This window comes from Cavia porcellus, unplaced genomic scaffold (assembly GCF_034190915.1).
Source record: "Cavia porcellus strain 051 isolate PalLab524CR breed Dunkin Hartley unplaced genomic scaffold, mCavPor4.1 scaffold_1, whole genome shotgun sequence".
NCBI lineage: Eukaryota > Metazoa > Chordata > Mammalia > Rodentia > Caviidae > Cavia > Cavia porcellus.
The window spans coordinates 192,530,485-192,555,529 of record NW_026947484.1 but is presented as its reverse complement, the minus strand read 5'-3'; the positions used below and the strand labels follow the sequence as shown (position 1 = coordinate 192,555,529).

Sequence of the window (25,045 nt, the reverse complement as noted above, 5' to 3'; positions counted from 1 at the left end):
ATTTTTGTTGAGACAGGGTCTCACTTTGCAGTTCAGTCTGGTCTTGAACTCACTTTGTAGTCTGAGCTGGCCTTAAACTCACAGTGATCCTCCTGCCTCAGCCCACCAAAGGCTGGAATTATGGCGTGCACCACCACACACAATTTAGATGTCAAATAAATGCCCTGAATTCTGCATAATTTAGATGTCATGAATTTTACTAGATATTTGTATGTTCTCCCAGTTGTGTTGAGTGTTATAGACAAATAAATCTAATCTATTATCCTAACACTAGTGTCTAGTATTTTTCTTATGGAGTGGCTTCTGATCTTATGCTCCTTAAATTATAACTTACTAAATTCTCATAATTAGGTAGAAACATTTGAGCACTTCCTTAAATCTTCTTTGTATAGTCATATCCAGGCATTTACATATCATATTACCAATGATTTTATTATATTATCCTTTATTTTTTTATTTATGTATTTTCTGGTCTTTTTTGAGACAGAGTTTCACTACACAGTTCAGATTGGCCTTGAACTCACTTTGTAGCCCAGGCTGGCCCCAAATTTGCAGCAATCCTCCTGCCTCAGCCTCCTTTCCTAAGTGCTGGGATTAGAGGCATGTGCCACTATGCCAATACTTTTTTGTATTACAGTTAGGACATTTTATCACTGTTTTGAAATTACAGTGTATTATATATGACTTTCATTTTAGGTTAGTGAAGCTGCTGTTACAATATACTTACTAGAAGAAAGGAGTCTTAGGTTTGTCAGCACTATGTAGTCCTTGATTTTCAGTGTTAATCTGAGCCTCAGAGCTCACATTTTGTGTTTATGAACTTCCTGTAATAATATCTGCCTCACACAGTTGGAATAATTAGTTGAAATCTAATTATTACCTTGTGTAAATTTGTACATTGTTAATAGTATATATAACATATTACACATTTCATAAATTGAAGTAAGCTGAGGTTGTTGCATGATGATTTCATAAAGCAGATTTTTAATTATTTTATTAAGTAAATCACACCAGGTGTGAAATAAGTTACTTTATTTTTTATGCATGAATTTTTTAGTTTAATGCTTTTTGTTGACTTGCAAAACTTTCCCATTGTATTTTTTATTTTTTAAAATCAGGTTATTGAAATACAATATATGTGAAGTACAATTCAACTTTTTAGTATACTCCAGATTTTTTTTTTTTGGTACCGGAGATCAAACTCACAACCGTGTGCTTGCCAGGCAGGTGCTTATGCCACTGAGCTAAATCTCCAGCCCTTTGTAGTCCAAATTTTTAAGAAGAAAATGTGTCACCATTGTATTCTGGCTGCCCAGATTATACAGAATTCTAGCATTGGCTAAAACACTCCCATTCCTAATGCTGTGCTCCGCCTTTCACAGAACATGAACGCGATGGGGAAATTCGGGAAGCCCACCAGTGTACAGCGCCTGGATTGCTCTTAAAAATTCACTAGACCAACGCTTCACGACCTTCCGCCAGCGCACCGGAAGACATAATGCCCTAGAACAATTTGTTACACCAGGACTTGGCACAAGCGCAGGATGTGCTATTGTTTTCTAAAGTGAAAGGAGGACTGAAGAGAGCACACAGGTCATTCTCAGAAAGATCATTTCTAGGAAGGAGAGCGTGTGTGCGTAAGTTGAGGGTTTGGAAATGGATTTCCTTAAGATCATCTGTTTCCATATCTTTGGAAAACTTTTTTGTAGGACCCCTGCCTGAAGGCCACTACCCGAGGGGTGCCCGAAGGTGCCGCACAGGCTTTGTCTGAGAAAGTAGGAAGAGGAGGGGGAATCTGGAACCAGGTCTGTTGCTTCATCTGGAGCTCCGGGGCATGTTTTTAAAGCTTTATTTTCCTGTTTCACATTTAAACTTTTATTTGATGGGAGAGTTTTGCTGCTAAAAATAAATCTGAAGAAACACAGCTTCCATGAGGAGCCATTTAAGGATTTTAAGCAGGGAAATGACATAATTAGGTTTTTGTTTCAAAAAATTGCTTTGGCATCGGAACACATGGCTCAGACTGAATAGGAGGAAGACAAGACTAGAGATTCAAAGCGAGGCACATGGCGCCTGCCTTTAGTCCTGGCATTCGGGGTGGGGAACTGGGGCAAGGGGTTCACCACAAGTTAGAGGTCTGCCGGGCTACTGGTGAGTTCAAGGCCAGCCTGGCTTACAGAGTCAGACCCTGTCTCAGAACAAACAAACAAAATGAAACAAAATAAAAATAAAGACCGGACACGCAGAAACTTGCCAACTAACCAAAGGAAACAATTTCTTGGCACTGCAGCCCTGGGTTCCATCCCAGGATGGCAGCGTTCACTTTCATTGAAGCAAGGACTTCCTGGATTGCCGTCCTGTCCAGCAAGCGCAGGCTTACAGTAATGTTTGACTCCTCTCCATCCTGCATATCCAAGCTGCCCCACATCTTGTTGCTTCTTTCTTTCTTCAAACTGTCTCTCTTACACTCATCGTCCCCCATCAGGCACCTTACATTTTGCGTTGAGCTTTCTGCAGGAACTTCAGGGACTCCTGCTTTTAGTTCCTTTGCCAGCCGGCTCTTCACGGCCACTGCTTTGCTATTCATGACACACTGCCGCAAACGCAAAATCAGTAGCTTGTCAAATCTTATTTCAGATTTCTGTATCTCTTCTCAGTCTGAGTAGAGCAGAAAGTTAAAATGCGATGACTACGTTTTTATTCTCTGGGCCACGTTTCCTTTGTTTCTTTCTGTGTGAGCTGTTTGAAAATTTAGCAGGACTTAAAAGGCAAGGGAACATCTCTCCGTCTTGCCGCCTGCCTCTTGCCGCGTCTCAGGGAAAGGTTTTGTGATGAAAGTGGAATTTTAGATGGAGTGGAGAAGAGACCATAACAGAGAATATTATGCTTGCGATTTTATGCTATCAGATTCTTCCTGTGAGTGGCAAGTAAACCCTGGGGCTGGTGCTAATGGGAAGGAGGACAGGGGAAGGCAGGGAGGCAGCCCCTGAACCTGGGGAGACGGGCCGAGAGTGGGGAGCCCGGGGCGGCAGGCCTAGGCCTGGGGGGGCAGGCCTGGAGCTAGAATCGTTCTAAAAGTACTTCTATTTAGCATAATTGTTTTTTTTTTTTTTTTGTCTTTTTCATTTTTATCGGTACCGGGGATCGAACTCATGACCACCTGCTTGTAAGGCAGGTGCTTATGCCGCTGAGCTAAATCCCCAGCCCCTATTTAGCATAATTGTTTTATGTATTTTATATGCTTTTTTGGTCTATAGCCTGTCTGTTAATCTAGGTTTTTGATAATGAACTTGATAAAGACTTAAAAAATAAATCTGATTCCTGCCCAGACTCCCCCAATGTATATGGTTATATGACAATTCCTAAGTCCATTTTGTAGGAATTACTGGCTTTCCATGAAGCAACTGCTGGTCTGGAATGTTTTCAACAGAGCTGATATTTCTGGCTCCTGTTCATGTTTTAGAATATTTAGACAGGTAAGTTGGAAACTTGGCTCTGATTGGAAAAATATTTGAAACTTATTTCTGCAAAAAGTTGTGTTGGATATTGAATCCATGGCCTCATGCATGCTAAACCCATACTTGATTTCTGAGCCACACATCCTGCCCTTAAAGTCTTTTTAACTTTTAAAAGAATGATAGAAATTTAAAGCAAAAGCTCTTGACTCTTAAATAGTCATCGCAGCTCTTGGAGGATGTTGAGAAGGTGAATTGGACTGCAGGTTGAAAACCATCTTGTGTGTGCTGCCTATTGCTAGAAAGGTTTAAGACAGAGAGAGGACAGGGAGTGTAAGCTGTAGTAGTTTGACCTATTTTCAGGATTCTGTTTCTCCCTCACTGGACCTAAAGAAATACTGCAACATAGAATTTCAATGTGATATTTTTTATTATTTATGTGGTACTGGAGATCGAACTCATGACCTCACACTCACCAGGCAGGTGCTTACATCATTGAGCTAAATCCCCGCTAAATCCCCATGTAACATAGAATTTTGAAACAGTCTGTTTTGCCTTCTATCTGCCCCACTACCCTTTTCATGCTGCTGCTTCCCTTTCCTTATTGACATGTGCCATGTTCACCTGGTTAATTTGATCTTACTTTCCATGGCTGTTTTCTGCCCTGTGTTGTCAGGGTCTCTCAGATCAGTCTAACTTGTGTCCTGGGGACAGCTGTGTATGGTCAAAGCCTTTTCCAAAAGCCTGGCAGGTCACACAGACAAGACTGGTATATGTTTTGTTTCTTGTACAAGTCTGGGGTCGTGGTCCAGATCTGGCTGTGAATCACAGCTGGTATAAAACTGTTCATTACTGTCAGTTTGGCGCATCAGAGTTTCCCATGGAGAGTGGTGTGAACCTGAACCCCATGACAGTCCCAGAAGTATGCCAGGGTCTTGAGGCTCCCACGGCCTGAGCATACCTGGGTTAGGATTTCTTTGTGCTAAGGAGCATGGCAACTTAGAAACCACAACAGCTAACCACTAGCCAATGTGTTGCTCTCCAGTTTAGTTCTGGATCAGATTCTAATCCAGAATTAGTATCTGGGCCAAAACTTCCCAGAAGAAATTACAGTAGTGTCTGTGGAGTAGTTGAAAACCATTATAACCCTCAGGAGAACCTGGACCCTAAGCTGGATGCTGCTTAGGCCAGGAGAGCCTGAGATTTCCCAGGCTTTGCGAGCATTACAGCAAAGAGCTAAAATCTCATTGTCCATAACAACAAAAGCAGCAGTAGCTTGGATAATTGCACTATATAGATAACCATTTATTTATTTATTTTTAGTACTGGGGACTGAGCCCAAGGTTTTCATACTGAGCTACATCCCTAGTCTTTTTTTTTTGTCTTTTTCATTTTTATCGGTACTGGGGATCGAACTCACGACCGCCTGCTTGCAAGGCAGGTACTTATGCCGCTGAGCTAAATCTCCAGCCCCTATCCCTAGTCTTTTTGTATGCGTGTGTGACAAGGTCTTGTTAGACAGGGCTCTAACTTGCAATCCTCCTGCCTTAGCCTCCAAAGTTCTCATTTATGTAGTGTGTTCAGCCTCTCAAAAGCTGAAAGAACAAAAGACAATTCACTGCGTGATGATTTTGGAAACTCCACTAAGCAATTTAAATTGTATCTCCAGCCCCTCCTCGCTTTGCAGTCTATGCCAACAGGAAGGACGAGGGAGGGGGAAAAGTCTAACTCTTGGGCATTGTATCATTTTGGATTTGTTTCTTTCATGAGAAGCAATTTTTGGTTGATTAGCCAACAGTTAGAGAGCTGTGTCTCTTGAAGGTTGTCTTGTCACCATGCTGACTGCTCCATCCTTTCTTTACTTGCCACGGTAGGACAGAAATTTTTTTTTCAGAATTCATTTTGAACGAATGTCTGGAGCCTGGGACTGGGGTTACCATCCCCTCAAAGAAGAACCACTCCTGCTGTGCTTGAGGCAGGAGGAACTGTCATCGAGGAATGCTTCTGTGACCTGGGGCGGTTCCATCTATGTGTTCCTCGCGGGTACCCCTCACCTTTCCTTGTGTTTCCACTACTGCTTGTGCAGACTGCCATCAGGGTTCAGTACATAACGGCGCGTGAGAATAAAATGGCATTGTCCGTAATTTCCTCCTTCCACCACTAGGTGTCGCCTTCATCTCAGAGAACCGTGCCCCTCCTAAGCCTACACTATCACCCTCCCTCTGTTCAAGAGCTCTTAGCTTCTTGGCACAGATTTCTGGGGAAGTGGCTTGAAAGGGGGAGAAAAGCGGTGGCTCTCAGCACAGAGGAGACTTGAGTTTATGCCCTTTATTGCAGCTTGAGAAAACTCCCCAAGGTCCCATATCAGTCCCCCTGCAACCATGATGTCATTCTTCACAAGCTGTTCCTGAGGATCACATTAGCACTCCAGATGTGGGGAACCTTGGTGACCTTTCCAGGGCGAGAGCTTGGGACAGGCTAGAACCCATGGTGGGGTAAAGATGGCTTTCATTACTGGAGCTGCGGGCTTAGTCCACAAGCTTCCATCAGGCGATAGCGGGGGCTGTGCAGAGAGGTAAAAGGCAGACAAGGCCCTGGAACAGATGGCTGGTGGAAGCCAGTGGGGCCATGTTGAATCTCTGAGGACGCACAGAGGGCACTAAAGGGCCACGGAGACAGGGAGGGGGAAAGGGCAGGGTTGAGTCTCCAGGAAGGAGACTCATGGGCTTCCTGGGGACTCTTGAAGAATGGGACACGGCAGCCCCCGGGAGCCCGCGAGGTTTGTCTTTCAGGGAGCCGGCAGGTCTTCCTGCTGAAGGGGCCAGACTTCACTGGCAGTCAGGAGGGCAGTATGGTGTCCTCGGTAGGGGATTGGGAGGACACCAAGGGTTTGGGGACTCCTCGCTGCTTGCTGGAGCGCAACGACCGAGGGGCTCCAGGATTTGAAAGAGGGGACCTTAGAAGAGCAGGGTAGGCGAGGGGGTGGAAGACAGGCCCTGGGGTGGCTGGAGTGTGTGGGATGGAAAGGGAGCAGCAGGGCGGACCAGGGGCTTGGGGGAAGTAGGGGGCCGGGGTGCGGAGCCGCCGGGCGCGCACGGTGGGAGGGGGGGCTCCGGGTGGGGGGCGGGGCGCGTGGGGGGCAGCAGGCGCCGGAGGGCGGGGCGGGGCGGGGCAGGCGGGGCGTCACTCCCGCCCCCCGCCGGCGGCGCAGTGAGCCGGGACGCGCCGGGCCGCGGCGACCTGACCCGGACGGGCGGCGCGCGGGGGCCCAGGCTGGGGGCGGGAGGAAGCTCCGGGCAGCGGCGGCCGCGGGCCCAGGCGGAGCGAGTGGAGCGGAGAGGAGCAGACAAGGGCGGCCGCCGCAGCTCCGGATGGGACCAGCGCCGGGCCCGCTGGTGGAGCAGGAGCTCCGGGAGAAGCCTTCACAGGGAGATTTCCCCTCGCCTTCCCTGCCCTCCCGCCCAGGCCTCGCTTCGCTGCCCGCCCGCCCCGGTCCCAGTCCTTCCGCGGCGCGGCGCCCTCCCACCTCAGCCCCTTTTTCGCAGCTCTCTGCCTGCCCAGCCCCTTCAGCCGTGGGGTCCCTCCGGGCCAGTTCTTTGTACCGGCCTCTTCCAACCCCCACGCCCCCAGCCCGTCCCGGGCTCAGGTCCCCTTCTTTTCGGCTTTGGATTCCTCAGGCCACTTTACCCCTCACTGTCCCCATCCCTGTGGCAGGCCCCCTCGGCCCCCTTTCCTGCTGCCACCCTCGCTGTGGTCCTCGGTGCTTGCCCTAGGCTGGGAGCCCACTCCTTGCTCACCCTGAGGGTCCCTCCCATCTTCCCCCGGGTCCCAGCACTTTCTGCAGCCCAGCAGACTTAGCTTGTCCCCCTTCTCTTCCTGGCCATCTTCCACAGCCTCCAGGCTGGGTGGTGCTTGTGCCTGCCCGGTAGGCCAGAGTGGCCCCAGGTTCTGGGGGTGGTGGCGCTGCTGCTTTATCCCCATGGCACTGCCATCACTGTTGCTGGTGGTGGCAGCCCTGGCAGGTGGGGTGCATCCTCCAGGGGCGCAGAACCTGACTCTGGCAGTCGTGCTGCCCGAACACAACCTGAGCTACGCTTGGGCCTGGCCACGGGTGGGTCCTGCTGTGGCACTAGCTGTGGAGGCGCTGGGCCGGGCACTGCCCGTGGACCTGCGGTTTGTCAGCTCGGAACTAGATGGCGCCTGCTCTGAGTACCTGGCACCGCTGCGCGCTGTGGACCTCAAGCTGTACCATGACCCTGACCTTCTTTTGGGCCCGGGTTGCGTGTACCCCGCTGCCTCTGTGGCCCGCTTTGCCTCACACTGGCGTCTTCCTTTGCTGACTGCGGGTGCAGTGGCCTCTGGTTTTGCTGCTAAGAATGAACATTATCGTACCCTGGTTCGCACTGGTCCCTCTGCTCCCAAGCTGGGTGAGTTTGTGGTGACATTACACGGGCACTTCAACTGGACTTCCCGCGCTGCCTTGCTGTATCTGGATGCCCGCACAGATGACCGGCCTCACTACTTCACCATCGAGGGTGTCTTTGAGGCCCTGCAGGGCAGCAACCTCAGTGTGCAGCACCAGGTGTACGCCCGTGAGCCAGGCGGCCCCGAACAGGCCACGCACTTCATTCGGGCCAACGGGCGCAGTGAGTGTGGACCCAACTGATGGAGGGTCGGGGAGGAGGGTCACTGTGTCGGTGGAGCTCAGCTTGTGGTTAGTTGTGACGGAAATGCAAACGTGGTCAGGGCACCTGTGAGGAGGTTCAGGTGTTAGGAGGAGTCTGGGGACGGATGTCACCAGCGGATGAAACCAGAAATTGCAGAAAGTGATGGGGGAAGATTGTCTCCGGAGAATGCAGTATTGGGGGATGTTGGAGAGTGTGGGTATCCCTGATCAGTGGGCCTGGTTGATGGCCACTTTGAAATATGTTCCTGTTAATGAGCAGAGATCCTACAGACTGGGGCAGCAAGACCCCTTAGCCCTGTAAAAGCAGAGAAGATGCCATAAACCGGTTCAGGGCTCAGCAGATGTGGTTGGCCCATGAAGCTCAGACTGAGAAAGGCAGATCAGATCAGCTAGGAAACGCAGGGAAGAGTGGGAGTGAGGTCGACTGGTGACAGGCAGCAGGCAAGGCTCTGGGGACAGGGGAGCAGTGCGACTGCTGTTTTCCTCTGGGGTCCAGAGTCAGCCTCTGACTCCTGCCAGATGGTCCACATGGCCCCAGGGTACTTAAGACATGGGCTGGGGGGGAGGATGGGGAGCATCTGTTGGCAGTCTTCTGACCACCTATTGTTGGGGCACTGTCCTGCTAAAGAGGGCCATGTAGATGATTCAGAGAGGGGGAACACCCCGGGCCCGGTATGCTCTCTCAGGATGCTGTCATGTACCTGCTCCCAGTTGTGTACATCTGTGGCCCTCTGGAGATGCTGCACGAGATCCTGCTTCAGGCCCAGAGGGAGAACCTGACCAATGGGGACTATGTCTTCTTTTACCTGGATGTCTTTGGGGAGAGCCTCCGTGCGGGCCCCACACGCTCTACAGGCCGGCCCTGGCAGGACAATCGCACCCAGGAGCAAACCCAGGCCCTCAGACAGGCCTTTCAGGTATCATTTGAGCCCAGTCTGAAGGAAGAGGGGAAAGGCACGTGGTTGGAGGTTCTCTGTCTCTCCTGTGATCCCACATACACTCTAGGAACAAAGCAAAAGTTGTGAGCTACAGAAGCAAAACAAACAGAAACATTTGGAGTCTAGTATCACTAATTTTCCTTCCCCAGCTTTGTGACTGTGGTATGTCTGCCAGCAAGACTGACTTTGGCCAGTGGTGCAGATACTGATTTTCCTAAATGCCAATAGTAGGCTAGACTTGGGGGAGAAAAGTTCAGGAAAAGATCTGAGCATATGGAGGGCTTCTATTCTTTTGGAAAATCAAGACATAGCAATGGTACTATAAGATAAAGTTCAAGAAAAGATATGATTGTGTGCCTCAGACAGACACTGAGGACTTCTCTGCTTCAGAGGCGGAAGAGTCAATATGTGCTGGGTTTCGGGATCCCTTTCTTTATAAAGAAAAAGAGATTCTGTTGTGATTTGAATGAAGGATGTCATGTTCACAAAGTGGAAGAGGGGATCCAGGCTGCCTGCTCAAAGAGAGCAAAAGATAGGGATGGATATGCTTGGGGGACCTGGGAGATACTGATGAGAAAGAAGTGATCAATTATAACTGATATAGGAAATAAAATTGCATAGGTATAGTTAGATGAAGAAGAGCTCTAGTCCTTAAGTCACTGGGACTTGAATTTGGGATCTTTACATTTTTAAAAAGATAAGTACAGTGAGAGAAAGAGACTAGGTAGTGAGACCAGATAATAGGTTAGAAAGGAATGGGGTGACACAGCTTGAACTAGGGTGATGGGAGAGGGAATGGAAAAAGGATTTAGGAGAGACTCTGTGTGGAAGGTTGGCATGACTTTTTCTTCTCTGCCCCAAACTCAACGACTTGTTTCCTACAGAACAGAATCTTGTGTGTTTATTAGGACACTGAAGCATATCGGTAGCTGGGTATAATGGCACACACCTATATCCCAGCATTGGGGAAGATGAGGCAGGAGGATTGCTGTGAATTCAGGGCCAGCCTGGGCTCAGTGAGTTCAGGGCCAGTCTGAATGACCTAGTGAGACCCTGTCTCAAAAAACAAAACCAAACAAAGCCAAACAAACAAACAAACAAACAAACAAACAAAACAACAACTGTACAGCCTATTCTCAGCCCACTGTTTCAACTTCAGTTTTCAGTGTCCTTGTACCCAGAACTCTAGCCTACTCCAGTCCGCCTTCAAGGGTCCCCAGCCCAGGAGCCCACTGTCCTCGTGCCTTTGGCCTTTGTTCCTTTTGCCTGCAGTGCTCCTTCTTCTATGAGCTCCATCTCTGCCTTACAGATTCGCCCATGCATCTTTCTTTGGCCCTGTCACCAAGTTTGCACTGATTTATGTATATGAGCATTGCCTGTTTATTCAGCCATCTCCTTGTTTTTCCAAAAAGGATTCAAGGTGGCTTTTGGGATGAACGTATGGTGCTTTTCACCCTGAAAGTCTTTGATTCTAAGTAGAGGTGTAAGGGCTGGACCTGGGTGACCATTCTTTTCCAGTGAGTAAGGTTTTATGTGGCTATGATTACATATCTGGTTGTGGCTGATGAGTGTGTCCAGCTGTGAATGACATATCTGTTTGCATGCCTGAGTATGAGTCTGTGACTGTCACACTTGAACTTGGGCACTAGCAGGACAGGTTTTGTTTATGCTATAATTTTTTTTCCTGAAAAACCTTCCCAGAAACTTTTGTGTCTGGATAATGCTTCCATATTCTTTAAGATTCAGACCATTGTTTTGCCTTCTACGAAACAAAGCCTGAATCCCCAGGTTGGGCTGAATTTTCTACTCTTGTGCTTAACCCTGTCTATCACAGGACATATTACTCAGTGTGTGTTTGATTCATCTGAAGACTGACATTTTGTTAGTATTTACTGAGCACCTATTATACCCCAGTGACCGTGCTAGGTACTGGTGTGTGGTAGAGAATATAATAGATATAATTCCTGGCTTTATGGAGTTTACTTACTAGGAAAACTAATCAATAAACAAATAAATACAAACACAGAAATATATTGTGATAAGTGTTATACAGTAATAGAGTTGCAGGAGAAGATACCAATGAGTGTACTGTACCTTAGCTAACAAGATTGAGAAGGTGTGTGACACTCCCAGATGGGGGATTCTACAGCCTTCTGGAATATATTCCTTTTTTTTGAAGAAGAAGAAGAAGAAAAACTTCTTTCTTGTGTGAGAATGAATTCCTGTCATCCAAAGGACACTAGCACCAAGGAGGGGAGGGGGCCCTCAGTCAGTTAACGATCAATTATAGCAATTAATTCTCACCTCTTCCATTACTTTAGATCTTACTCAGACAGGAAAATGGAGATTCCCTACAAGGGAAGGGAAGTGAAGTCAGGGATATGCTCAGGGGAAACAGGATGTGAGCTGGAGCTGGAGCTGGAGTGGGTGCGGAGAGCACCTGGTGAAGGTGCGATGTTCTCTCTAATGCTGGCGCAGGGAGAATTTGGGTGGTTAGCTCCAAGAAGGGCCAAAGAGCACCCTTCTTCAGACGTAGGGACTACAGAGGTCCCCGAGCTAGGATGGCCTGGAGCAGTGGTGGGTAACGCACAGACATCGAAAGTCTTTCCAGGGCAAAGGTACCCTCAAGGTAAAGGTGCCAGACAGGCTGGATACCAACTCCTGGGGGAAGAGCTTGAAATTAAATATGTTGACAGGGCTTCTCTCCCCCACTCAGCCAGAGCTGCTTGAAGGTGGGGATTATGTTCAGCTTTGCATTCCAAGTGTCTAGCGTGTAATGGGTATTTAATACATTTGACATAAGGTCTCTTTCTGGTATCAGGGTCTCCTTGTGTAGCCCAGGCTGTCCTTGAACTCACTGTACAACCTACACTGACCTCAAATTTGAAATCCTCCTGCCTCAGTTTCCCAAGTGCTGGGATTACAGGCATGTGCCACTATGCCCTGCCACATTTGTTGAATTAAAGTATGTGTTAGGGAGAGGGGGAATCCTATTCTAGAATTCCTTTCCTAGGAATTCTCTCCTGCTTGGAAGAAAGCAGGTGCTGTAAACCAAGGTGATTAGCCAAGAGCAGGAAGAAAAGTTGAGAGAGCAGAACTAAATAAGCAGATGATCGGGCTCTGAGGAGCTGGAGGACCAGACTGGGAAATGGGGGACTGCAGGGTTAGAAATCCAGGGAGGATGTCCCAGCCCAGGTGACTAGCCAGACTGAGTCCCAGAGGGGCTCACTTCAGCACAATGGAAGGAAGCCCTACACCCAGGGTGCTCAGGCAGAGTCTCCAGGGAAGCTGTTCCCGTCTCTTCAGGCTTGGTCAGCAGCACCTCCTGCAGCTGGCAGAGCAGGGCAGCACTGGCAGGAGCGTGTGCCCCACCCCTGCACATTTCCTGGGTGCATTCCCCCTGGTTTTCACTCACATGGAATTTGTTTTGGACAGCATTTGCCTGGTTTGGTTTTTATTTTGTTTTTACACTGGGGATGAGTCCAGGGCCTTCACATTGAGCTACATCCCCAGTCCTTTTTATTTACTTGTTTAGTTTTTTGGGACAGGGGGGCTCACTATGGCCTCGAACTTGTGGCAGTCCGCTTGCCTTGGCCTCCTGCGGCCTCCTGCAGGCATGCACCACCACACCTGGCTCTCATCCCTGGTCTTTTTATTTTTTATTTTGAGATAAGGTCTCACTAATTTTCCCAGGCTGGGGTTTAATTCTGAATCCTTCTGCCTCAGCATCCCAGAGTCCTGGGATTACTGGTGCATACTATCACACCGGACAGATTTTGCCTCATTTTTCCCTTTGTCTGGGGTCCACTGTGAAATTGTACTCCCTTGCTTACCTTTATCCGTCTTCGGCCCCTGAGCAAGTATAGGAATTGTGTTCGTGTTTTTTTTTTTTTTTTTATCGCTACCTGGGATTGAATTTACGATCTCCTGCTTGCAAGTCAGGTGCTTATGCTGCTGAGCTAAATCCCCAGCCCCTCATGTTTGTTTTTAATGCCTTGTAAGCAGCTACAGCAAAGGTCTAGCACAGCCATTTTCAAAGTGTGCTCTTGGGATCCTTGGGGCCTCTGAAATTGTTTTAGGAGCTATAAGATCAAAGTTATTTTAAAAGTTACACTAAGATGTTCTATGCCTTTGCCACTCTTGCCCTCCATGACCGAACTGTGGAGTTTCCCAGAGGCTGCATGACATGAGAGCCAGGAGAGTCACACTTGTGCATTCTTACGTTCCCAAAGGTTATGTTTTAATTTCTAACTAGTAAATATTGACAGATGTAATCCACGTAAAAGTTGAGGTCCTCAGTAATTCTTAAGAATGTAGAGATCTTTAGACCAAAATATTTGATTACTGCTCAAATAAGTAACCAATATAGAGACTTCTGTTTTTAAAAGCATTTAAGCCTGGCCTAGTGGTGCATGCCTGTAATCCCAGCTCTTGGGAGTCTGAGGCAGGAGGGTCACTGTGAGTTCAAGGCCAGCTTGGGCTACACAGTAAGTCTAGACTATGCTGAACTGCATAGTGAGACTCTGTCTCAAACAAAAGAAAAGCATGTGAAATCCGTTACCAGCCTTTATTGAAATACAGTTTACCTTGAGCATCATTTGGGCAGTGGGTTTGTTTCCGTGTTGATTTTCCTGAGTGTCACTTAGTCATGTGTCGTTTTAACCATTTGATTCTTGTATCAAATAAACTTGATGAAATTGTCATTTTATATTTCCTGATGTTATCTTATAAAAATTAGTAAAAGAAGGCAAATTTTGGTATCTTGTACTTAAATAATGGGACTAGAAAGTGGTTTAGCCTGATCATTTCTAGCCTTTTTTCCGGTACTAGGGATTGAACCTAAGGCTTTTTACACTGAACTACATCTCCTACCTTTTTTACTTTTTACTTTTTGGATCTTCCTAAGTTGCCCAGGCTGGGCTCAAACTTTGATCCTCCTGCCTCAGCCTCCCAGAGTGCTGGAATTTTAGGGTATACTATTTTGAGGTGTTTTTTTTTTTTTTTTGTTTTGCTTTTTCCATTGTCAAAAATGTTCTGCTCTATTTTTGGAACAGGTATTACTAAATGAACCATTCCAGCTGTATCCCTCCACCTTCTTCTTCTTCTTTTTTTTTGGCTTCGGAGTACAATATTAGAAGTGTATAACCAACCACCCAGATGCTCTAGTAAAAGTAATTATTTTTGAAGCAAACTCTAGTCTAATACAGTGAGTACATACTAGAAATTGATTTCATTATTTCCTATCTGGAATGAAGCGATTATAGACAATGAGGGTATACCTTGTATCTCTGTACTTTCTACAAGAATGAACAAAACTGGTAGGAATTATTAGATTTTTAACCTATCATCTTACAAAGTCGGGTTTACACATGTTTCAGTGTACTGAAGTCTTTTTCTGAAGTTGTAAGGCCAGTTTTCTGACTTAGCGTAGGCTGGACTCTGACTATGTGACCTGATGTCCAGCAGCCAAGGAAGGGATACACCCAAGGCTCTGAGGAGCCAGGCAGGCACTGTGGTGGGGGCAGAGGGCTGCTGGCTCGTGTGCTAGTGAGATGTGTGCATGGTGGAGAGCACATGTGTGTACTCTGTGCAGCGTGTGCGGGCAGGTGACAGTGTGTCACAGTGACATGTCCACTACTTAGTAAGCAGGACAATGCTGTGTACTAGGGGTTTCATACATGTAAAATGCATGAAATTGCAGCTTTTGACAGGTGGAATCACCGTTTCCAAGCATTTCCTGTAGTCGTCACAGGGCCTGTAGTCACTCTAACTCACTATGTGGAGGGATTTCATGCACATGGCCCACATGAAAAATGTCAACGTGTATATGACAGCACCTCCTATAGGAAGTGTTGACTAGTGTCATCCTTGATAGTGACAGGTACCCAAAGGGCACAGCATGGAGGGACTTCTGTGCGCTCTGTGGTAATCTGGCAGGAGGCCTAGTGGTGGTAGGGAGTTCAGGAGGGTGCGGGGTATGGGATAGAGTTTTCATCTATTGCCCCCCAATTTCACCTACACAGTCCTGTCTGCCTTTCATGGAGTTTGCTCCCTGCCCTCTCCAGAGTTTAGTGCCTTTTCTGTCTTCAGACTCTGCCACGTGTGTTTCATATCATGTATATTATGCCAAACTTCCCAGGGGCGCCTCCTTTTTTCCTCTCACGGTTATCTTGAATTCTGTTTACTCTTCTCTGTGTGCTGCTGACTGCTGCAGACCGTCCTGGTGATCACATACCGAGAACCCCCAAATCCTGAGTACCAGGACTTCCAGAATCGTCTGCTGATAAGAGCCCGGGAAGATTTTGGTGTGGAGCTGACCCCGTCCCTGGTAAGTAGCTCTCTTCCTCCTTGAGTGTCATGCTGGGTTGCAAGGAAGGCCCCCACTCAGCGGAGTCTTGGCAGCAGAGCACACATCTCACTAGCACACGAGCCCCACTTTGGGGCTATCCACTGCCATCCAGAAAACTTCCCTCTGCCCCAGGAACCAGGTAGGTAGGGCTGACACTTTAGGAATGGGAGAAGGGAAGAAAATGAGCCACAAGAGAGAGGAGGTAGAAGGACTCTCCGTGGCTGGAGGAGGCTAAGGCGCCTTGCAGGACATGGGAAGAGCGCTGAGAAAGTTGCTGCCCCTAGATGAACCTCATTGCTGGCTGCTTCTATGACGGGATCCTGCTCTACGCTGAAGTCCTGAATGAGACAATACAGGAGGGAGGCACCCGGGAAGATGGACTTCGAATCGTGGAGAAGATGCAGGGACGAAGATACCATGGTAATGAGGAGGGGAAGACAAGCCGGGCAGCATCACGTGTGTCTGTAATCCCAGAACTCTGAAAGTTTGAGCTTAGCCTGGCCAGTTTAATGAGATTCGGTCTCAAAATAAAGTACACAAAGTGGGGGCTGGGAATGTGGTTCATTTTGAAGGCCCTAGGCTCATTTTCCAGTACCAAAAGAAAAGGTGGGGCAAGGGCAGGTGGAGGTCTGAATGGTGGTGTCTGCTCACAGGTGAGCAGACAGAAGCAACGTTGGGAGCAGCAGAGTCAGGAGGGTCTGAAGCAGGGCTGGGACGGATATACATCAAGGACAGGGGAGAGGACAGACTGAGGCAGCTGGGACGCCTGGGGGAGTAGTGGCAGAACCCGGGGTTAATCAACAAGTGAGGGGCCCTCTTTTCTATTCTAGGTGTAACAGGGCTGGTTGTTATGGACAAGAACAATGACCGGGAGACTGACTTCGTCCTGTGGGCCATGGGAGACCTGGATTCTGGGGACTTTCAGGTGATGGGGGAGCGGGCAGGGAAGAGAACGTGCCCTGCAAAATCCAGCTTTTAGGGGTTCGGTGGGTGCAGAATCCAAAGTCCTAGGGGGCCGGGACTTGGTGCTCCCCACATCCTGGGTGGGTGAGAGCCTGTGGGGACGGATGCAGAAAGGCTGGGCCGGGGTGGAGGCAGAGGGAGCAGGCCTGGGGCCCAGCATTCTGCTTCCTCACAGCCAGCAGCCCACTACTCAGGAGCTGAGAAGCAGATTTGGTGGACAGGCCGGCCTATTCCCTGGGTGAAGGGGGCCCCCCCTTTGGACAACCCCCCCTGTGCCTTTGACCTGGACGACCCATCCTGTGATAAAAGTGGGTGTGTGCAGGGACTGGGAGCAGTCCTTCCTCCCTTTGCTTTCCGGCTTCTCTACCCTTGCGGCTGCCTCTTCTTAGCTGTGTTTTTACCTCTCATCTGCAGCCTTTCCTCTTCACCTCTCTCCCTCTGGAAATCTGTCTACTCCCTGTGCCTGAGCCTCTCCCCTCCCCACTGTTAGGAGCCCTGCCCCGCAGTCTTCCTCAGGGTCTCTTTCTTCCCTTCAGCTCCGCTTTCCACTCTGGCAATTGTGGCTCTGGGCACAGGAATCACCTTCATCATGTTTGGTGTTTCCAGCTTCCTAATTTTCCGGTAAGTTCTGGGGTTTCCACTGACCTGTTCCTCACTTCCTCCTGGCTACAGGGCCACTGGCCGAGGCCAGGGGGCTCCCTATAATGTGGCCTAGGGGTAGCGAGCCTCCCCTATGGTGGTTGTCTGTGAGACCTCATCCTCTCTAGCCTTTCTCTTTGGTTGTCTTTTCCCACTTTTGGTTCTGATCTGGTATATTAAGCAGGGTTTAGTTCAGACATTTTCCATGGATGCCCCCATTTTAAGAAAGAACTTTTACCTCCAACCTCTGCGTTTGTGGGTGCACATAGGCACCTCCAGCCATGCAGACAGCGTGTCTGCGTCTTCTAGTCTGGGCTCTGGGTGCACCCATTGAAGTGTCAGGAGGTGAAGGGCAGGTCCTGCGGCTCCACAGTTGGCTGAGGGGTGGCGGCGTGGGCTTGCCAGTCAGCTGAGGCGTGCAGTCCTTACAGAAAGCTGATGCTGGAGAAGGAGCTGGCCAGCATGCTGTGGCGCATTCGTTGGGAGGAACTGCAGTTTGGCAACTCAGAGCGTTACCACAAAGGTGCAGGCAGCCGCCTCACCCTGTCACTGGTGAGCCTTCGTCTCTGCTGTCCCTCCACCTCCCTCTGAGTTCCTGTCCTTTCTTACCCTGGACCTCTCCTAGCGCACTGGCCTGTAATGATAGCCCCTGCACCACCACCACCATCTAATGTTCCTTTCATCCTTCCGCCTCCATGTTGCCCTTGGCCCCAGCGGGGATCCAGTTACGGCTCGCTCATGACAGCCCATGGGAAATACCAGATCTTTGCCAACACCGGTCACTTCAAGGTGAACAGTCATCTGCTCATTTGGTCCCCACCATTTCATCCTGTCTCATCCTCATCTGCCATCTCTGCCCCTGAACCTCTGCTTCTCATGGCCCCTCTCTGTACCCAGCTGAGCTCCTGGATATTCTTACAGTTCTCCGGTGCTTCTGAGCCTCCAGAAACAAATGGTACTCATTTGGTTTTTTTCTCTTCTGCTCTCACCAGGGAAACGTGGTCGCCATCAAACACGTGAATAAGAAGCGCATTGAGCTGACTCGGCAGGTTCTGTTCGAACTCAAACATGTATGTAAGAGTGTGGCATGAGGCTGTGGGGTAGGGAGGAGGGGGAGAGCAACAGGGAAGCCTGAACAGACACTTCGGCTAGCGAGGCAGGGCATTACTTAGGATGGATTTTAAGTCATAGGTCCTCACTTGTAACGGTACATTTCTGCGTCTGGTCTGTGGCCTTCCCATGTTTCTCTGCTAGATGAGAGATGTTCAGTTCAACCATCTCACTCGATTCATCGGTGCCTGCATAGACCCTCCCAACATTTGCATCGTCACTGAGTATTGTCCCCGTGGGAGTTTACAGGTGAGGGATAGTGTGTGGGAGGGGCTGAGCCAGTCACATGACTCTGCCAAGTGGTGACTGGCAGGGCTAGGACATACACGTGCTCTCCTCTGTGTCACCTACCAGGATATTCTAGAAAATGACAGCATCAACTTGGACTGGATGTTTCGTTATTCTCTCATTAATGACCTTGTTAAGGTGAGTTCCTCATATTTTCTCTCTCTCTTTTTGTGCTGGGGATTGAACCTAGGGCCTTGTGCATGCCAGCAATGTATCCCACTGAACCACATCCCAAACTCTTATTTATCTTGTGATGGAGTCGCACTGAGTTGCTCAGGCTACAGTTGAGCTTGTGACCCTCCACCCTCAGCTCCCCAGTAGCTGGGATTACAGACTTTACCACCATGCCCTGCTCCTCATTCCTGAAGAGTTTATCCACTCTAAACCGCCTGCATCACTCAGGCACTGCTACGGTTTCTCTCCTTCTGGTGCTCTGAGTCCTGTTCTCTCCACCTCCCCTTATTCCATGTTGGATGATAGATAACAGGTAAACACAGGTTCTGAGGGAGAGTTTTGTCTTCCTGTCCTCGAAGATGTGTCTCTTGCATCTCTTTACCTCCATGAGTTCATATTAAAATCTCTTAAGAAAAAGGCAAAGTGAAGTCTACAAACATATTTATCTCTTGCTTTTCCTGGTACCATTTTACTCTCTGACCAGCATTTGGGATGTCTGTTCTTTTGTTCAGAAACTGAAGTTTAAATAAAAACACTTACTGTTTAAGAGAAGCCAAAGAAGACTTCCAAATGGTTATTCTTCCAGGTTCTATTTTTGAAGTGACCCAGAGGCCCGTGCATTTTGGGGCACAAACCCGACCGTTGCCTGAGTTGGACAGCTGTTTAGAAGCAAGTCTCATAGCCAGTGAGCAGGCCTGATGAGTCTCCCGCACCATCCCCAAAGTGGCTTTGGTTTTCTGCTAAATTTTTATGAAGTTAAAATTTTAATGTGTGAAAGCTGTCCATCAAATAAGAAAAATACTAGGTAAAGCTACTGTAGTGTTCAATTAGAGGTCCAATGATAAGAAAAACAATGACTTTTGAGACAACCATGATCTTTTGGAAAAAGTTTTAGAAGGTATACTTTGTAGTTTCCATGCAAGTGAATTCACAAATTTGGAGATGTCCAAAGATTTTTCTGATTCTAGCAGGAATAAACAGAGAACTCATAGAGACTATTACGAATTGTTCAAGCTTGAGTTAAACATTTACACAGAGCTGTCTTTGATTAGCATACAGTACCTTTCTCTGTCCCATTTGCACTGACGTTTGCATCCCAGGGTCTCATTTTTGGGGACCACAGTCCTGTCCTCTTACAACTTGTGTTTTATCTCCTTGAAGGTCACAGTTTCTCTCATTTCTGGCCCCACGAGCCAGCAGTTTCAGGCTTCTGCATTGGCTTAGCCACTGTCACTTAGTAATTTCATCTATTTTCCAAATTTGTCTAATATACCATTTTTTCTGCTTCCTCTGTGGTCCAGTATCCTCTCTGATACAGCGTGTTCCTCCTGCTCCTGGCTTGCATGAGTGTTTACACATTAGGGTTCATACCTGCTGGGTCTGCCTTGGTGCATGTGGCTGCCTTGTCCCTCTCAGGCCGTGTCTTCCTAATTAGCAGACATCTGAGGCCACCACGGATGGCATAATACTCTTGGAACTCACCCTCATAGTTTGTTCTCTTTAGAATATGTCTGCGCTTTCTGGGATAGTACTTTATAGCTCTCTTTATCCTTGCTCTTTTTCTTTCCTTTCTTTTTTTTGGTACCAGGGATTGAACTCATGACATGTTTGCCAGGCAGACGCTTATGCTGCTGAGCTAAACCCCCAGCATTATCCTTGCTTTTAAGTGTTTTTTCTGTCCCTGGTGCCTGGCTACCTATATACTACTTACAGTACCAGAAAGAGGGTTACCCTCTTATTTTACCTATGTCCTTGGGTAAAAATTGTGCTATAAAGGATGACTTCGAAAATTGCCTTGTTACGGCCCTGAGATATTTAGGCAGCTAGCTAGGGTGCATGGGAGGGGTTACCTAGCCAGATATGATCTAAAATACTTATCTGTATCCTGCAGGGCATGGCCTTTCTCCACAACAGCATTATATCGTCTCATGGAAGCCTCAAGTCCTCCAACTGTGTGGTGGATAGTCGTTTCGTGCTCAAAATCACAGACTATGGCCTGGCCAGCTTCCGATCAACTGCTGAACCTGATGACAGCCACGCCCTCTATGCCAGTGAGGCTTGCCTGCACACCCCATGTTTTATGTTGTTCTTCTGGCCTTGATCATTTCCACCAAGGGAGGGGGGGACAGATGGAGTAACAGCAATATGCAGATGAGCCTACGTGAGCTTGGGGGTGCCCTGTTGGGGACTTGACCAGCCTGTTTTTCTTTTCAGAGAAGCTGTGGACTGCCCCAGAACTGCTCAATGGGAACTCCTTGCCAACCACAGGAATGCAGAAAGCTGATGTCTACAGTTTTGGGATCATCCTACAGGAGATAGCACTTCGCAGTGGTCCTTTCTACTTAGAGGGCCTGGATCTTAGCCCTAAAGGTGACAGTCAGTTACTACCCATAGCTGCCTCCTCCTGGGGGACCTTGTCCTTCATCCAAACCTTTCATCACCCTCAGAGATTGTCCAGAAGGTCCGAAATGGTCAGCGACCATATTTTCGGCCAACCATTGACCGGACCCAACTGAATGAAGAGCTAGTTTTGTTGATGGAGCGATGTTGGGCCCAGGACCCTGCTGAGCGACCAGATTTCGGACAGATCAAAGGCTTCATTCGCCGTTTTAACAAGTGAGCAGGCATTAGGGGGCAGGGTCTGTTGGGGGACAGAAGCCTCATCAGCCTTAGTGAATAAGGTGGGACTGGTGGGGCCAAAGGGTGGATTGAATAGGAAGTCCTGGGGTTCTTAAGGATTTTACAGCACCAGGTGTGGCAGCGCATACCTGTAATCCTACCACTCGGGAGGCTGAGGCAGGAGGAGCACAGGGAGTCTGAGGCCAGCCTGGGTTACATAGTGAGTTCAAGCCCAGCCTGCATTACAAAGCAAGACCCTGTCTCAACAACAACAAAAGTCCTAGAGCAGGTGCCATAACTGGCTTCCCTGCAGGGAGGGTGGCACCAGCATATTGGATAACCTCCTGCTGCGCATGGAACAGTATGCTAATAACCTGGAGAAGCTGGTGGAGGAACGCACACAGGCCTATCTGGAGGAGAAGCGGAAGGCTGAGGCTCTGCTCTACCAGATTCTACCCCAGTGAGACCTTTGACCCTTCCTTAAATTTCCCTTTGAGATTCGGCTCTGTTGGGTTCTACCTTGTCAGCTTCCTGAAAACTCTCTTCCTACCCTCAGAACCCATCTATTCTGTCTCACCACGGTGACCCCTTCTGACTAGAGACTACACACTTTCATTCTGTCTCCAAATGAGCCCTGAGCTTTCTGGCTTTGCATCCCTCCTCAGGACACAGCTCTACCTTGCCTTTGCTTTAACCGGTGTCTGTAAACTATTCCCAGCCTGAGACACTTAGCCCCTGCATGCAGATCCTCCTGTAACCCTCCGCCACTGGCTCAGCTTTCCTTGCTCAAGGTACCTTTTCAGCTACTTTGCTGCAGCCACCTTCCCCCACCCCATGCCTAAACCATCTTTCTTGGAGCTCGGCTTACACTGTACTCTTATTAGCTCTGTGGCAGAGCAGTTAAAGCGGGGAGAGACTGTACAGGCTGAGGCCTTTGACAGTGTCACCATCTACTTCAGCGACATCGTTGGCTTCACAGCGCTGTCAGCTGAGAGCACCCCCATGCAGGTGAGAGTTGTGGGTGCATGGTCAGGGGTGGGATAGGGATCTGGGAGCTTCACCCATAATGAAGACTGGTTTGTTCTTGAGCTCCCTTACACTGCTATGGCTCATGGATTGAGAATTCTTAGTAAGCTGGGCACAAATTTCAGGGCCTGTGCTTTCCCATCCTGTTAGGTGGTGACACTTCTTAATGACCTGTATACCTGCTTTGATGCCATAATTGACAACTTTGACGTCTACAAGGTGAGAACTGGGTTGCGCTTCTATGAGACTCCTTTAAAACCCAGGTTCCTGAGTTCCCACATGCCTCCTCCTCTTAATGGCTAGTTTTTCTCCAGGGTCTCCCACATCTTACTGATGGTGTGCACTTTGTGGATGGCTGTGGCTCCAGCATTATAAATGCATACTGTGACCTAGTTCCCTGTGACTCCTTAGGGTTCCCTGGTCAGAACCATCACAAGCTTTACTCCCTATCTCCCTGGGGATAGACACATTATCTGTTTTTTCTCCTTTCTTCTCCAGACATAGAAGAATCATATAGGATGTAGGCACAGATCGATTTAGTGGGGTGAAGGTCAACATAAGGATAAAAGTTGTATTGCTTTTTATTGAAGCCATTGCATTGATGGAGAGGTTTTATTGTCCTGGACTGTAAAAATGAGCTGGGTTTGAATATTGGCTTTGTAGTCCTGTGGCTCTAGATAAGCAGTAGCATCTCTCTGAGTCTCAGTTATTTTATCTTTGAAATGGGGATGACAGTTTAGTTGTCAGATGTGGTGGCTCAAGGCTCTAATCTCAGCTACTCAGGAGGCTGAGGATCAAAAGCTTGAGCACAGCCTGGGGAACTTAGTAATTAAGCAGGACTGTCTCAAAATAAAACGGTCTGGAGATGTCGCTCAGTGCAAAGGCCCAGTACTAAAAGGGTATGTGTGTGTGTGTGTGTGTGTGTGTGTGTGTGTGTGTGTGTGTATGCACACGCATGTATACAAACTTATGTATGTAATTATTTTTGAAACCATTTGAGTGAAAATTTCAGATGTGGAATCCCTTCATCCTAAATACCTAATGTATAGATCCTAAAAAATTCACTGTCTACTTCAGAAACAAGGACAGTCTCCTACCTAGTTTTGGTTGATTACCAGTTAAGTACCTGCTTTATTACCCTCCAACAATCTGGGCTGCGTGGTCCGTTTCACTGAGCCCGCTCTACCTCCTTGCCAGCCTCTGTGCTTATCAGGTTACTCCGTTTTCTCGCTCCTCATTTCCAACAGCAGAGCCTGTCTATCCATGCCCTGTTGCTGATGGGTGTCCACTCGTTCAACAGATGTTTACAGGTGCTGGGGTCAAGACTTTATTGACTTCGCCTTCATCTCAGATTCGTTTTCTGGTCAGTGTTCTAGCCTCCCAGGAGACCAGGATGACTCCTAGTGATGCCAGCTTGCCTTCCTGTGCCCTTCCTCATTCCCCAACAGACAGGTGACTTTTCAATACCCCTCTCCATCAGGTGGAGACGATTGGGGATGCGTACATGGTGGTGTCTGGTCTCCCGGGCCGAAATGGTCAACGCCACGCACCAGAAATTGCTCGGATGGCCCTAGCATTACTAGATGCGGTTTCTTCCTTCCGCATCCGCCACCGGCCCCATGACCAGCTAAGGCTACGCATAGGGGTGCACACTGGTAAGGCTGACCCTCACCTAGCCCTGGGCTCCACCCTTCCCAGGCTCTCCCAACCTGTTTTGTCCCTTAGGACCAGTTTGTGCTGGGGTTGTTGGCCTGAAGATGCCCCGCTATTGTCTTTTTGGAGACACAGTCAACACTGCTTCTCGAATGGAATCTAATGGTCAAGGTGAGACACTGGCCTTCAGCTACTCTGTTGGCCTCAGTTTGTCTTGCTCCTTTTTTCTTTTCAGAGTTCCTCCAGATCTTTCAATCTAAGAGACCACAGTTCCTAAATTTCCTACCTTTGGGCACATTTTGATTCTAGGGAATATGTGTTGTAAAGACAGGGAGCCTCGGGGCTGGGGATTTAGCTCAGCGGCATAAGCGCCTGCCTTGCAAGCAGGCAGTCATGAGTTCGATCCCCGGTACCGGTAAAAACGAAAAAGACAAAAAAAAAAAAAAAAAAAAGACAGGGAGCCTCTCGGTTGGGTAAGGTGCTCTCCAGTACTATCAATTCTTCTGTTGTCTTTTCTCCGACTCTTCTTTCTACCATTCCTCCTGCCACCCTAGCCCTGAAGATCCATGTCTCCTCCACCACCAAGGATGCACTGGATGAGCTGGGATGCTTCCAGCTGGAGCTTCGGGGAGATGTGGAAATGAAGGTGAGGGCAGGCCATGGAAAGGAAAGGGAGGATGGAAGTGAAAGAGAGGGAAATAAAGAATTTGACCTATGTTCACTCCTCTGCCTCTAGGGCAAAGGAAAGATGCGAACTTACTGGCTCCTCGGAGAGCGGAAAGGACCTTCTGGGCTCCTATAAACTCCATTTCATCCCAAGTCAGGCAATCTCTTGCTGCTGGTATGTGGATGGTCATAGCTGCCATCTCTCCACCACCAGAAACAGACGTTATCACATGAGGTGGAAATGTGCACAAAAAGCCTACTCATGTGGAAGTTGAAGCCCTCTGCAGCTCAGCCTTGTATATATACCTGTTCTTCTCTGACTTGGTTCCCTTCCTCCCTTCCTTCTGTAAATATCTGTATCTAAACCAGACTATTTTGGCCACATATAAAACAACAATAAGAAGTCATGGTGTCTTAGTCTGGTTTAGGGTGGCCTCAAAGAAATGCTATGCATTATGGACCCAATGACTCACAGAAT

The 25,045-nt window shown here is 48.4% G+C and overlaps 1 protein-coding gene and 1 long non-coding RNA gene across 5 annotated transcripts; both read left to right on the top strand.

The window, feature by feature from the left end:
- Nucleotides 1-1,385: 1,385 nt before the first annotated feature.
- LOC134470617 (uncharacterized) lies at nucleotides 1,386-5,599 on the top strand. Its single transcript, XR_010039617.1, has 2 exons — nucleotides 1,386-2,916; nucleotides 3,380-5,599. It is a non-coding gene; the product is annotated as an uncharacterized LOC134470617 (long non-coding RNA).
- A 1,146-nt stretch (nucleotides 5,600-6,745) lies between these two features.
- Nucleotides 6,746-24,974, top strand: Npr2 (natriuretic peptide receptor 2). Of its 4 annotated transcripts, XM_003470862.5 has the most exons (22): nucleotides 6,746-8,101; nucleotides 8,854-9,059; nucleotides 15,295-15,408; nucleotides 15,714-15,849; nucleotides 16,260-16,354; nucleotides 16,568-16,700; nucleotides 16,929-17,013; nucleotides 17,463-17,583; nucleotides 17,746-17,820; nucleotides 18,024-18,101; nucleotides 18,286-18,390; nucleotides 18,496-18,567; nucleotides 20,495-20,654; nucleotides 20,818-20,973; nucleotides 21,051-21,219; nucleotides 21,536-21,682; nucleotides 22,107-22,230; nucleotides 22,399-22,467; nucleotides 23,729-23,903; nucleotides 23,974-24,072; nucleotides 24,456-24,547; nucleotides 24,638-24,974. In XM_003470862.5, the coding sequence occupies exons 1-22, from the start codon at nucleotides 7,435-7,437 to the stop codon at nucleotides 24,701-24,703; spliced, it is 3,144 nt and encodes a 1,047-aa protein (XP_003470910.1). In that variant the 5' UTR covers nucleotides 6,746-7,434; the 3' UTR covers nucleotides 24,704-24,974. The 4 variants fall into 4 exon arrangements, 3 of the variants coding, with proteins under 3 accessions (XP_003470910.1, XP_005004150.1, XP_063081655.1); XM_005004093.4 differs by lacking the exon at nucleotides 17,746-17,820; XR_010039612.1 differs by lacking the exons at nucleotides 22,399-22,467; nucleotides 23,729-23,903; nucleotides 23,974-24,072; nucleotides 24,456-24,547; nucleotides 24,638-24,974 and adding an exon at nucleotides 21,888-22,013 and having other exon boundaries at nucleotides 22,107-22,233.
- Nucleotides 24,975-25,045: the final 71 nt, after the last annotated feature.